The following is a 15,703-nucleotide window of genomic DNA, read 5'->3' on the forward strand; positions in this document are numbered from 1 at the left end:
TTTTTGAAACTTTAGAAAGCTATGCTTTAGTAATTTCTTTTAAACAAAAAAAACTTGCAAAAAGGTTAAAAATTTTCACAAGGAATCAATTTGATTATATATATATATATATATATATATATATATATATATATATATATATATATATATTAGACACACACACACACACACACTACCCTTGACTATACGCAGTCTCTAGTAGAAACCACCTATTTTCAACTTTTTTTTTGATCAAGCCTTATGGATATGATCTACGTGGATTATTTAGTCAAAAACATGCTTTGGATCATCTAATTTTGTTGCGTAAGCATGAAACTTTAAGAGCTTCAAAAGTCAACAGTTCACAATGCAGCATGATTGACAATTCATACTTTTGCCAAAAACTGGCAGGTCTTGGTGCTGATATATTATGTAATATTATTTGTTTTTTTTTTTTTTTGTGTGTGTACCAATGTTGTGCAGTTGACATATGGCTTGGTGATGATAATGATATATAATGTAATATTATTAAAGTGTGCTTGTGTCTGCACATATGTACATGCATTTTCACAAAATTCACATACTAACATGTGTGTACATTCATAAGTATGTGGATGTGTTTTTAGTCTTTTACATGTATGTGCATACACATGCAGACACATGTATATACATGAATAGTTGTATGTATTATATCTATGTTTCGAATTGCCACCCTTACTAAAGCCCACCTGGTCATTTGCAGAATGTAAAAACCTTCAAGGATGTGAAAGGATGTGATGATGCAAAGCATGAACTTGAGGAAGTGGTTGAATATTTGAAAAATCCTTCTAAGTTTACTCGTCTTGGAGGAAAGTTACCTAAGGTAGGTTTAAAATTTAAATGACTTATTCATAATTCCTTAAAATCTGCAATTGCCATTTTGTATATGGTGATTATTTTCTGTTCCATGGGCACGTGCATGTGCATATGTATGTGTGCTCATGCACGTGCTTTTGCATTTGCTTATTTGCTATGTTTGACATAAAACAACTTTGCTGGGTTTTATTATGTAAATAACTGTAAGAATCTAGCATTGTCTTGAAGCCTGCCTTTCTTGACACTGTGTTCTGTTTTCTGTTTTCTTATCTTTGCATACATTTTGTTAGTTAAATTGTAGCCCCTTGTAAATTTGCAGTTTGATTAAGGCTGTGTTTGGTAGCCTTACAATGGGATGGAAACACCCTTTCCATGTGTTGCCAAAATATGGTTTTACAAAAATGTAGTGTTGCCAAAATCTAGTCTTGAGGATGGATTTGTCAAAAACATTCTCTTGTGAATGGTGTTGGATTGGCAACTCCATCTGAACATAGTGATTTGACGGCACCGCTGGTCCCAAACAACAGAAGCTGTTGGACAAATTGCAACACACTGTTCCCAAATAGCAGAGAGTGTTAGGGAAACCACAACCACCTCCAATTCAGGGATCCCAAGCACAGCTAAATGATGAAATCAACACTGCTAGTGACTTTTCTTTGGGCTTGCTTCATGTTCTGCAGTAATTGTTCATAGTGATTCTTTTATTGATTAAAGGTACATTCCTCTCTTGCCTTTGTTGCCTTTTCCCTTTATGCCTTATATTTTTCATTGATTAGTGTTCCTTGATTTTTGTCTGATGGACAACCATCGGGGATTTAGCTTAGGTGGTAGGTTTTCTTGCTGGCTTTGGTGATGATGGCTAGGAAGGAAAGATTTGGAGATTGAGTTTCATTTTGAATGATTATTGTATCTGTGACAATCCTTGTTACAGATTGTGCTCCACTCCCGTGTATTTCCTGAGGTCTTTGTGTTTAGGTTCCAGACTCTGAGCTTCCAATACTAGTTGTATTGATGCTCTAGACCATAGAGAATTTTGTGTGTTGACTTTATGGAGGTTTGATACTATTGGAGGCAGAATTTGTGTATGTGTTAGCCTTCTCTGTGATGCATGCGTGCCCTCTTTACAACCATCAGCTCATTAGAGTATCAAGGATACCCAGAGGCAAGTTGTATAATGGTTCTCTTTCAGTTTCCACCATTGTAGTATGATGCATTTGTTTTGACACATTATTGCTGAGGAATCTCTATCAAGCCTCTTTGGGCTACTTTTTTATGATGTGAATGCTGTAATACCTGAGAAAAACTTAGCAGACAAGAAAATAGGCGAGAAAGTGCATCTGGTTAGAATATATATATATATATATATATATATATATATATATATATATATAGAGAGAGAGAGAGAGAGAGAGAGAGAGAGAGAGAGAGAGAGAGAGAGCACCATAATCTGTGCGTTTTGAGAGTTTTATATATCAAACTAGAGAACCATTGTTCCATTCAAGCATTAAGTTAATGGGGGTTTCTTTAATGTTGACCTTGATAAATGGGATATTGAAGGGAGGCTAGGGATATAGCATGAAGAAGAATGAAATAAATCATGTGCTGAACGAGGAAGGGATGTTGTCAACAATGCTAGAAGCTGACGTACGTGAGTAGTAATTAGGGCTGACATCAGAAATGATGTCAATGGTTTGATGTTACAGTTAAGAGTAGGCGAAAAAAAGAAGAAATCTGAAAATAGGATCAGAAAAAGAAAGGAATAAAAAGAAGAAAGTTTAACTTCTTTGAAAAAGAAACTGAAGAAGAATAAGGAAGCAAGAACAAAGGTCTATGATTCAAGAATATAGAAGAAAGATGGATAAAAGAAAAAGAGAGTATGAAGAAGAAAACAAGAAAGCAGGAGATAAATATGAAACAGAAGAAACAAACTAGGTGTAGCAGGATGAGTCTTAAGATATTACTAAAATTAAGAAGAATGGGAATCCAAAATCTGTCACATAGTTTCAGATTTTTTGGCTCTGATACCATGAAAAATCTAAGAAATATGTACAAGCAGGAAATTGGAGAAGAAAAACACTCCTGTCCCCCTGGTCATGTTCAATATATAGTTATTTTTTGTACATATTATATATGTAATATATGTTTGTGTGTGTGTGTATACATACCAATGAATGTATGTATACTTGTATACATATGTATTATTTTTATTTTGTTATTTGGATAGAATAGGAATTATTTTATTTTGTTATTTGGTGCAATAGTAGACGTGGAAATGAGAGACAACCTAGTGCCTTATAAAATTATTCTAACTTAGAAGGATAGCAATTTGGTGAACTTAAAAGATCTGACAAAGTCTCTAGAGTCTAGACCTCCTGATAGATTAGTTTCATATGATTCATTCTCTCCTCTATGTAGAGCCTACCTAGCCAAAGTTCTGTCTTATTTTGAACCAGCTACCTATAATCAAGCAAAGAACTGAGAACCAGCTACCTATAAATTAGAAGCTCTTGAAAATAAAAAAGCTGAGAAATAAAAGATTTACCTAAAGGAAAGAAAACCATAGGCTATAGGTGAGTTTACAAAGTTAAAACCAAGAGTGATGGGACTTTAAAAAATACAAAGCTAGATTAGTGGCAAAATGATATTATGAAGACTACATTATAGATTATGATGAAACTTTTTCACTTGCAGCTAGGATGACCTCCGTTAGAACTCTCATAGTTGTAGCTGCCATAAAGGGTTGGTCTATATATCAAATGAATGTAAAGAGTGCATTTTTAAATGGAGAATTAAAAGAAGTTTATATGAATTCCCCTCCTGGATATGGGATTCTTTTTGAAAATTTACTTCATTTCAAAAAAGATTTATATGGTTTAAAATATGCACCTAATGTTAAAATGTAAACTGCAATATATGTAATAATATTATATAATAATATTAATATATATATTTTTCCTTTTATTATTTTTATTTTCTTTATTTTCTTTTTAGTATCTAGTTCAATAGGAACTAGATAATTTATCCAGTCAAGTTCCTAGTTGAAACTTGACTGTGTTGTAGCCGTTGGACTAGAGTCCAACGACTATAATAAGAGTTGTTGGACTAGAGTCCAACGACTCTTTTGGGAGAGCTCAAAATGAGCTCTCCTCTCTTTCTTTCTTTTGTATAAATAGGGGTGAACCCCTTCAATGTATTTCACTAATGCTTCTTAAGTATTTTGGTTATAAATAAAGATTTATTATTTCATTTTGTGTTCTTCTGAATATACCCTTTTATGGGTCTTGTTTGAAGTGTCTTTGATAGACACTCTTTTGAGAGATTCAAGTGCTTTTGTGGAAGACCACCAATTCATTACATGATATCAAAGCAAGGGAGATCTTAGATCTTGAAGAACTTCTACCTCATTTTTCGTGCCTCTTGCAAAAGGTGTTTCATCACCTTGTTTGTGGCTTAAGAAGACTCTTTTGAAGAAAGGAGGAAATTGAAAAAAAATTTGCTACAAAAATTTGTATCATTTCTTTTTCATCCTCTCTCTTATACTCTTTTCTCTTCTCGCATCTATTCTTTTCTCACCCTTATAAAAGATGGATGACAATGATAAGATCACCATCATACCCATGAATCTAAATGATATTAATTATGTAATGTGGGTTTCGATTATGAAGCACCACATTTGGGGAAAAGGGTTATGGGGTATAGTGGATGGTTTCGATTCAGAACCTAAACTATCTCTTACTAAAATAGAGGGTGATAAAGAAGTTTCTTTAACGGAAGGGGAGAAGAGCAAGGCTTTAGACACTTATGAAAAGAAATGAAAAGAGTGGAGGCTAAGGCATGCAAAAATTATGTCATGGATAATTAATAGCGTAGACATTAAGAAATGCTCTAGTCTTGCTAAGTTCGAGCATGCCGATAAGGTTTGAGAATACCTTAAAAATATGTATTCCTTTAAAGATATTGCACATGTACAATTTACAAGACAAAGTTTGGACAATGACTCAAAAAGATAAAACTATTCAAGAATATTATAATGAGTTGTTCGAACTTTGGGAAGAGTTAACTCTTCTTGAGCCCAAATGATATTGTACCGACGATATCGAGTTTCACCAAAAGCAACTAGATATAAAACATTTCTATCAATATGTGAATGATTTAATGCCAGAGTTTGAATCCACCAAATCAACCTTTTTACATCATGGAAAAATTCCTTCTATTGTCGATACTATCGAAGAGCTCGCTATTGAGGAAAATAGACTTAGAAAAAATACTTCAAAAGTTGATGATGACCAGGGCACTATAGGCTTCAATGTCCAAAGTTAAAAACAAGAGCAAAAAAAAGAGTTGCATCTATTGAATATGAGTCAAAAGATCAAGATGCACCTATATCTATGGTGCAATTGATGAAAATTCTTCAACCTCTTCTCAAAGGGGTATCCTCCTTAACTGAAGCTTCAAATGGAGCGGCTGTTGCATCTTTCTTCGGTCCAGGTAACTTTCCTTAGCTTTTAAATTCTGGTGCTTCTTTTCACATGACCTCAAATGTCAATAGCCTATCAAAATATCTTAAAAATAACTCAAGTGAGTCAAAGGTTTTTACAGTTGATGACACATCTCTTGAAATAAAAGTAGGATGTTTTGAAAATTTTCAAAAATCCATTTTTTTTTATTCCAAAAGTTAGATATATCCCTAAACTAAATTTGAATCTCTTATCTGTTTCGCAAATATTTGACTATGGATGTAATATCTCCTTCTCTTCTCATGCTTGTTGGGTACATGATCACCAGTCAGGGAAGCTGATTGGGGAAGGCCATACCGAAGGACTCTATTACATAGACTTTTTGGAATTGCCCAAGAATGCATTTTGTTATAATGTTCAGAAATTAGAATTAGATTTATGGCATAAAAGACTTGGCCATCCTCACATGTCTAAAATTTAATATTTTCTAAGTTTAGGAAAAATTTGTAATTTTGAAAGTTTTTCTTGTAAAGACTGCATTCTTGGCAAAATGAAAAGATTACTGTTTCTTAGTAGAACTTTTGTTTTTTCACGACCACTTGAGTTAATACATTCGGATGTTTGGGGACCCGCACTAGTTATTTCCAAAGGTGGTTATGCATATTATGTCATTTTTGTTAATGACTTTTCTAGACATACTTGGATTTATTTTCTTAAACATAAATTTGGAGTTTTTGCTAACTTTCAAATATTTTATAAAATGGTTAAAAATAAATTTCAAAATGATATTTTCATTTTTCGCACTGATTTAGAGGAAGAGTTTATATCCAAAGTATTCAAAGACTATCTTAATTTACATGGCATTACACATAAAAGATCATATCCACACACTCCATAATAGAATGGCCTAGCCGAACGTAAACATTGGCACATTATGGAAACTACTAAGACCTTGCTAATTGCAAATCAAGTTTTAAAAGGGTTTTGGGCTGAGGCTACCCTAACTGCGATCTATCTTATTAATAGGATGCCATCTTCCTCATTAAAGAATATAACTCCAATAAAAAAACTTGTCAACTTAGCTCTAGATTATTCTAGGTTAAGAGTCTTTGGATGCAAATGTTTTGTTTTCACAAAAAAAATAACAAACTCTATCCTCGTGCAATCCCATGTGCTTTTTTAGGATATGCTGATAATAAAAAAGGCTACAGGTGTTTTGATTTTCAAAATGAAAAGTTGTATGTGTCAGAAAATGTATCCTTTTTGGAAAAAGAAAGCTTCTTTGAATTCAAAATGTAAAACCCATAATTTTTAAGGATTATTAATAAATAAAGAACTCATTTTTTTATCTCCAAATTAGAAATGTGTTTCTAGCTTTTGAATTTCATTTATTTATTTATTACATATTCATTTGTTCATTCAAGCCAATCAGGGTATAATTTGCATTTATAGAACTATTTTGGGCTATAAATCATATATATATATATATATATATATATTGATGTAGTGCAGGGTGGACCGAGGTCCATACAGTCTGACCCAGGCAGCGGACCCGATTTGCATGAAGGGATTGAGGATCGGACCCATGCAGTGGATCCGATCCAGAACGTGGTACCGAGACATGGGGAAGTGGTTCCCTTGCGTACCTACTCCAAACGAGTACGAGGCACTCCGACCCGGACGACCCAGATCCGACAAGAAGAAGACCCGGATCCTATCGCGGGTCCATGACTGGACCCACGACCCGGATCCGCCAACTGATTAGTTAAAACCCTATCCTAGGGTTTTGTGCGAACACAGAAGATTGACTCTACCACAACTTTTGTCTCCCTCTATTTTTTTTCTATTGCAGCATCTCTTTCTTTCATTCTTTTTTGTTTGTTAGTTCCTTGCAGCCCAACAACTGTCTATTGAGTTTTTGGTTCCCTTCATTTCTTTAAATTGTGAGCATTATTAATCATCAAATAAAGTTTTGTTCGGATCCATTGATCCGAGCCTTTGTGGCTATATATCGATTTTGTGCTATTGTCTGCTGCCCAACTGTGCCTTGAAGAAGCAACCCACAACAACTCAATGGCAGCATAGTGTCGATCCATTCACAACAACTCAATCGTCAACGTCGGCATCCATGAGGTTAGTTGTTCTCCCTCTCTCGCTGCATTTTATATATTATATTTAAATATATTTTTGATGTATTTTGTAAATTATTGGAGTGTATTTGTGTGTTATTTGGCTCTTGGTAATGATTTATAGGGTAATTTGCTATTTTTGGCTAATCTTGTTATAATTGGCATTTTTTTGAGTTTTTGGTATTTGCGATCACACACGAAGGGTTCGTTGTATTGCTTGGGTAGTGGTCTTTGCGTACTTCGAAATTTCTCGGTCTTTTGAGTTTCAATTTATTGTTCTTCACATTATTAAGGTAAGATACCTTAACTGAACTTATAGAAAACATGTCTAGGCACTAATTGTGTAAGCATGATGTTGCACTGAATATCTAAATGAATTGCAAATACAAGTTATGTTCACACACTTCACTTAGTTGCGGATATCCAAGACTCTTGTGATTGTAGTTCGGAGATCATGCTTGTCATGATTGTAGTTAGTGGAATATGGAGTGCATTTGCTGCAGGTACACCTGTCTGTGGGTTTGAATTCTTGTGCACTTATGAATATATAATATGTACGCAATGTGTGTCATCATACTTTGGTTTGCGCATACTATGTTGCTTTGTGTGTTTGTATGAATTTGATACATAGTGCACATATAACTACTATGGATATGTATAAGTCGTATTCGATGCATACTCTGAATGTTATATATATTGTCTTGTCTTATGATGGACTCATTTATTCTTGTATAAAAGAATGCATGCAAATGTTATAAATTGTTTTGAACTTGTATGTCTTTTTTGCTTGAGAAATATATGCATATGATGTACGGTAGGATGGTCAATGAGATTTTGACCAACCCTTACACGATTATATTTAAGGTGATATATCGATTCACGTGGTGAAAAATGCATATGACTTTTATCGTGTGTGCAAATCTCGAACTACGTAGGAGTTATGTATGTTGATGTTTAGTTGTTTTGTATTATGAAATGTGCATGTTCACGTATGCATGCATGGAACTCATGTTTTGTTTACGCATCTTCGAGGTTCAATTTACGAAGTGCAATGTTCTTTGTGGCGACGATATGATGCGTATGATGATATGCTTATGTATGATATCATTTAAATGCCACGTGAAATGAAATTATGAATGCATGCGATAAATGTTTAAGTTCAATGGTGAACTTTGGTTCATGAAGCCTTATTGGTTAAATGTGTGATTTTATAATTTTAATGCCATATGAAGTGATGTATGATGTGCTGCTTTGATTGTATACATGCTTATGCCCGTGTTGATGGCTATCGACCCCGAGAGTAGTCAATCGTGTTAATGCATGTATCACAATAGTTTTTACTGGATATGGTACCTGTTGAGGAACTGTTCCTAAAGGATTCTCTGTGAGGGTATGCATGACCAAATCAGGTAATCCGACTAGAGCGGTAAGTTTCTGTGAGGAAGTGCATTGTCCAAGAGCGGGTAGCCCGCGAAGACGGTATATTCCTGTGAGGAAGTGCATTGTACAAGACCAGGCAGACCATCCGTCAAGAGCGGTAACTCCTTGTGAGGTTGTACATTTCTCAGACCAGGTGATCCGGCGTGGATTTTGTAAATCTTTATTATGAATAAATGAAATGTTATGATGAATTGTGATGATCTTTTGAGTTGATTGAGATAGCCAATTATGAATCTATAGATTTGGCTTTTCTATTATAGCATGATTATATATTGACCTCAGATATGATAATCAGATCCTTATTGATTTTAGATCTTGATATTAGGTTATGATTGTGACGCTTATGTTAGTGTATAGGTGAATGACACATCACGCCTACAAATGACTAGTTTTGACTTATTAGGTGAATACATCACATCTACATAGTTTCATTGCAAATGATTGCATTATGATTGTCTGAGTAAATATATCACACTTATGTATTATGATTGATGTGTATCATGAATATCTAACTAAATTACTTATAAGGTATGTGCGTGTGTTTCACGTTGGAATGGTTAAATGAGATTTGACTTATTATTTATAAGAATTATGAATGCATATGAAAATGATATAATGATCTGAATGTATGACTTGTATGACTTGAATGCATATAGATTATGCTTTATTACGTGAGTTAAGGTTGAATAGAATATTAAGTGATAAATGCTGTTAAATGCTTTATGTTCGAATGCTTGAAATGAATGATTCATAGGACGTTGTTTCCTTGTGTATCACTTGACGATGGATGAATAATATATCTTTACCTTTAAATATTTGATATGTTTTCTTTAAGTTTGAGTTTGGGTTGCTTTACCAAACATTAGCGAGTCTGACCTCGTTTTATGGGGGACAGGTAATGCAGGTAAAATATGATGAGTAGTTGGAGCGAAGGGCTGGTCGAGTTGCATCCTTGAGGGTCCACTGTTACCTTGCGATCTTGGTATTCATGATCTTTTCGTTTTAAGTACTTGATCATGTAGAGACTAAAGTATTGTTTTCATACTCTGATTTGAAATGAAATTAAAACTCTTCATATTTCAGTCTTATATTGTATGTGGTTTGAAATGTGTATATCCCGTACATTTTGATTTGATTGTTATCTTTAGTGTAACCGCGTCCAAAGTCTTAACCGTTTTTAAAAATCGTTTCCGCATTATAAGATCTGATTTACTTATTAAAAAAAATTGGTCTCAAAATTTCAATATTTGAACTATAATTAAGGTTAAATTTTTTGGGGCGTAACACGAAAATCCAATGATGTCAGCAAATATTCTTTTTTAATTGATCTAACTTCAAAATCTAATGAATGTGATTTAGAATGTGACTTTGACAATGATTAAAGTCCTATTGCTATTGAAAATGATATCGATAATGGAGAGCAAACCCATAGGGATGTTAGTCTACAATATTCAAGACGTAGAGAGCAAAATCTTTCATGTGCATTAGAAAAATACTTCGAAGTTCCACCCAGAAGGATGTCTAGAATTTCTAGACCTCCTGAAAAATTTGTATTTTACGAATCTTTTTCACCCACATATAGGGCAGCTATTTCATTAATACTATCATGTGTTGAACTATCATCCTATTCTCAAGCCAAAAATCATATAGAATGGATAGAAGCCATGAAAACATAATTGGATGCATTAAAAAATAGAATATATATATATATATATATATAGAGAGAGAGAGAGAGAGAGAGAGAGAGAGAGAGAGAGAGAGTTCTCGATTCATTAACCCTAATCACCTATTTAAAGAGGTGATTAGGTGTAACACAATTACAAGTAGGCATACGTAATTATGCTTAATTACGTATGACCACCTCAAGACATATGAATATTACTTTTAAGAGTTTTCTTTGTTACTTTCTTCGAATATAAGTTGCATGCTCATCTCGTGGTTATTTCTTGTCAGAGACTAAGTATGCAGCTGGAATAGTAGCTCGCTCTTTGTTACTAGACCTGATATTTCACATGCTATTTATTTTGATAGTCAATTTCAACAATCTCTCACTACAGTACATATGAGTGCTGCGATGAAGATTATTCGATATATAAAAAATGCTATTAATAATGAGTTGTTTTTATCTTTCTCCTCTCCATTAGAAATAATTGCTTTGATTTTGATTGGAGAGGGGATATAAATGACTGTCGCTCAACCACATGCTTTTGTAGGTGATTCCTTGGTGTCTCAGGTGTCCCTCTCATCTACCGAAACTGATTATAAGGCTATGATTACTACTACTTCGGAGATTGTGTGGTTGAAGCAACTTCTTGAAGACATAGGTGTCCACATGGCTCAACCCTCCAAGTTGTGTTGTGACAACAAAAGTGCTGTTTATATCGCCAACAATAATACTTTTCATGAACGTACTAAGCATATCAAGATGGACTGCCACTATGTTCATGAGGAGTACTTGAGAAGCACTATCACGCTTCCATATGTTCCATCGGAGTATTAGTTGGCTGATTTTTTTGACCAAGGATCTTCCATCACCACAATTTCAGTTTCTTTTAGGCAAAATTTCAGTGATATCATCGTAAGTTTGAGGGGGGATGTTAAATGTACATATTATTGAGACGTATAAAATTGTTTTTTGTTATATTATATATATACATACCAATGTATATATATGTATATGTATTATTTTTATTTTGTTATTTGGATGGAATAAGAATTATTTTTATGTTTATATATTCTTCTTTTTGTATTTTTTTATAGTCAACATGGATTGACTAGCCGTTAGAGCTTCTGTCTTGTCTATATATAGGGGATCTTCCCCTCTTATTTTTTAATGCATTTTGTGTGCATTTTATGAATGATTAATAAAATTAATATTTTTTTTACGTGAGTGTTCTCTTGCCCTTGGTGGCTTGTGCTATTAGCGTTTTTGGTTTGTGTTTATGCCATTAGTGGCTTTGTGTGTGCGTCCTTCTTACTTCATTACAATGACTCCTGTGAAAGGGGTAATTGTGTCCGAGGACATGTTATAACAAATTTTTTGATGAGAGATGTTTTTGGTCATGAATTCCCAAGGAAATTGAAGTTGATGCTACTGGTGGAAACATGAAATAAAGATGTACCTAAGTCATAGGGACTCAGCAAAGCAGGTGCCGCACCCGCGTCGATGCGACGCCGGTGCGTGTGCGGGTGCGGCACCCGGTGTGGTCAACACGACCCTGGGTGCGGTCAACGCACCCAGGGTCATTTTTGTCCAATTTTTTAACGTAACTTGTGTTTGGTTGGTAAATACTAGCCGATACATGTTCCTAGGCATCATGGAAAAAATAAGGACGTTACCACTAATGGTTACTTAAAGGGGTTTCATGGAAAATGAAAGAAGAATTAATTCTACATGATTTTTAGTTACTTTTATCTTAGGAATTAGTTCTACAAAGGAACGGATTGCTCAGTTCCCATTAATTACTCTATCTCTCTCTATATATAAGTAATCAATAAATGCATTAGAAAAGTTAATTGCTTTGACCGGTAAAATATCATGTCCATTTATGTTTTACGCCCTGCAGTGTAGGGATGAAAGTGGGGTTGGTTAGACCTGACCCAACCCGAATTGACCTAGCTTGACTCGGTCATGCCCAAGATGAACATTCATTAGTGTTAATGTTGTTAAAACTTAAAAATTATATATATATATATATATTTGCCGCACCCCCGCACCCAAGGTTTTTTAAAGTGCCGCACTCCTGCACCCGCACCCACACCCATGTGACATAGAGATGTATCTATGAACCCGAGTGTGGCATACTCTGCATTTGTTGGTGTACTGAAACTCAGTTTGAATTTGAAATATATGGTAATGGTTGGAATCCATGTGACATAGCCTTCTTGATTTCTTCATTATGGCCTCAATCCATAGCAAATAATTGCATGGGTGATTGAAACCATTAATTCTCTCCTCTCCCTTATTCAAACTTCTTAAGGTGGTTACTGCAATTCAGGTGTTTACTCCTTGAGTATGGTTACTACCAAATTTTGTTAGTTTGATAAGTGCTTTAGAACTTTCATTTTGTTATGAAGATAATTTGATGGTTAGCTTTTGTGGTCAGAGTTCCCTAATTCAGACGGTGATGTAGTGGATTTTTGGTTATTTGAATGTATTCAGCATTTTATTTGCCCTATGGTAAAATGATACTAACTGTTTTGTTCTTGGGCCTTAAATTAAAACTTGAATTGTTCATTTGGCCAGATATAAGTTTGTACAGAAGTGCGTTGCACTTAATCTGCTCTTTGTTATCAGTAGTTGACTGAGGGAAACCATGAGTCTTTTCGTCTCCACTTGTAAATGGTGTGCTGTGTGGAGTCGGGCATGCCCTCTTTACTTTATAACTAATTAGCAACAAACTTTAAAATTAGGAAATGAACTTTTCTCGGTATTTTGTGTAGGGCATTAACTCATTAGCAGCAAGCTTTAGAACTAGAAGATGAACTTTTATCAGTAGCGTGTGTAAGCCATTGACATTCAAGTTATTGTAGTACATTGTTATCTTTATTAACTGCTTTTAGCACAACATTACATGGATATTGTTTTAAGGTCAGCAGTTCCATTTACTTGGATCCTTTTCCATTAAATCCCTCATATGTGGATCGCATTTATCTTGCAGGGCATTCTTCTAACTGGGGCTCCTGGGACTGGAAAGACTCTTCTTGCAAAGGTGAGGAATTTCATAAGATTATTTAGTACTTCAGTATTTTAAGGTCCTTTTTTTTTAAGATGACCATTTATGCTTGTTAGTACTATAGAACATGCCGATTAAATACCACCATTGATAAACGCCAGAATAAGCAATATTCACTGAGTTAACATTTAAACACTTCATTTTTGGTTATGGTCAAGGTAGACAATTATTCTTTTTACCAAATATATGCAGGTCAAATCACAATTTATAATCTTATTATGTTCAATTTTTATAATCATGAGAAATCTTTCACTGTAATACCAAATTTGATTCTGTGATGGGTTGAACTATTTTGTCAATATTACAATTATATATATATGGGCATGGTTATGTGTCTGATTTACCTCATTATTTTGATTGTTATGTAGTATATTTTAAAACAAAACTTTCGCCGAACTTCCCCAAGATGCCTTCCGCTGTGGTCACATTGCCCTGACTTGACTAGTTAATAGAAGAGAGTGAGGTGACCTTATTAGTATTGCCAACCATAGCCCCTTGTGTCCTTAATAAGATGAGGCAGCACCTTTCAGCACATAGGGCTTTCTTGAGAACAACCAAATACTCCTAGTAACAAACTTATATTATAAACAGTACATATGATGAAATTTGCAAATTAAGTACAATAAACAAACATAACTACTTCAATGTTGCAACTGAACTGATGCATAAGGGTGAAATAATGAAACTGCCCCTGTAATAAATTCCCAAAGAACTTCCCTCAAGCTCTGTATGTCTTTTGATATTGGAAAACTTGCCTTTTAGAAACTGGAAATGGGCTTTTGTCAGTTCTTCTTTCTATACATTAGTTCTTTGTCTTCTACTCCCTTATAAATACAATGGTCGATTTGAATGTGTTTGCAGTTTTGATAACATTTGAGTTGTCACAATGTATAATCGACCTGACTATATTCTAGTGTAATGAACTAAGTATATGATATATCCACATGATTTTTGCAGTAAGCGATGCCATTGCCTGTTATTCAACTTTTGTGCTTGACTTTGATACTGTACATCGTTTCCTACTACTATATTATTTTCCAAGAACACAGTCTAAATCTAAATATAAACCTTTTCATATCTGGATCTCTTGCTCAAATCTGCATCAGAGAATCCCACTACAATTAGAGGGCTTTCTGATTCTTTTTATGTACCTTACTCTATGACTGGTTGTTCCTTTGTTGTATCCTAGTATGTGTTTCATTGCCTCTCAATGTAAAGCTGTTGTTCATGCATGAATTTTGATACTTGGTTTACAACATATGCTATATCTGACTGACTGAATGTCAAATATTGTAATGCACCAAAACTGTTTTTGTACATTTTTGGATGTTTACATGGATCTTCTTCAGCTTTTAACCTTTGATTTGTGCGTGAAGATGTATTATTGCCTTGCAATCCTTTATTCCTCTTTTTTCCAATAAATTTATGTGATATTTTTGTTGGGATAAAAACATTGTACCTGGTACAGGTCCTCTATTGACTTTGAAGTCTAAGTACTTTAATTGAGCGAAAACTTTCATTAGGATTTAGCTTTGAAGGCATTTTTTTACTTCATTTGTATGATTTAGTAATGTCCTAGTTATAACAATGTCTTCAACATAAATCAATAGTATCGTGATTTGATGCTTTTCATTTCTGATAAGTAACTAATAATTAATGACTTCTGTTAAAGTCATAACACCTTGTCTCATTTGAAAATTTTTAAGACCCACACTACTAGAGCCTTGATTAGTCCATAGATTTCTTCAATTTATACACGTTCTTTGTTGAATCTGCATTACCACGTCAGCCGTTCCATGTGCACTTACCTGTTTAAGTGACCATGCAAAAACTCATTTTTTACATCCATCTGATGTGAATTGTAGTAAGAGAGGATTAGTCTAATATTTTGCATCTTGACGACTGGGGTATTCATCTAATTGACCCATACTCTTGGTCGGCCTATATTCCGCCAATGTGATCCCCTTTACAGATGGGCAAACTTGTTGGAAACAGAGCTCTTTTATGAGCCCGTGACAAAATATCTCTCGTGATCCCCAACATGAAGGGCACTTTGCTGCCAAACAAAATCTCCTATGAAAGTCTAGAAATTAGAGTTCACCTTGTC

The 15,703-nt window shown here is 34.3% G+C and overlaps 1 protein-coding gene across 1 annotated transcript in view; it reads left to right on the top strand.

Annotated features, from left to right (window-relative positions):
- The window catches only part of LOC149843609 (ATP-dependent zinc metalloprotease FTSH 11, chloroplastic/mitochondrial-like), an 84,726-nt gene that overhangs the window by 11,427 nt on the left and 57,596 nt on the right, over window positions 1-15,703 (top strand). Inside the window, exons 6-7 of the mRNA XM_089999961.1 lie at window positions 722-841; window positions 13,522-13,572. Coding sequence (XP_089856087.1) covers window positions 722-841; window positions 13,522-13,572 — 171 coding nt within the window. The remainder of the gene's footprint in view (window positions 1-721; window positions 842-13,521; window positions 13,573-15,703) is intronic.

Source organism: Nuphar pumila, chromosome 3 (genome assembly GCF_984573655.1).
Source record: "Nuphar pumila chromosome 3, dmNupPumi1.hap1.1, whole genome shotgun sequence".
Lineage (NCBI taxonomy): Eukaryota > Viridiplantae > Streptophyta > Magnoliopsida > Nymphaeales > Nymphaeaceae > Nuphar > Nuphar pumila.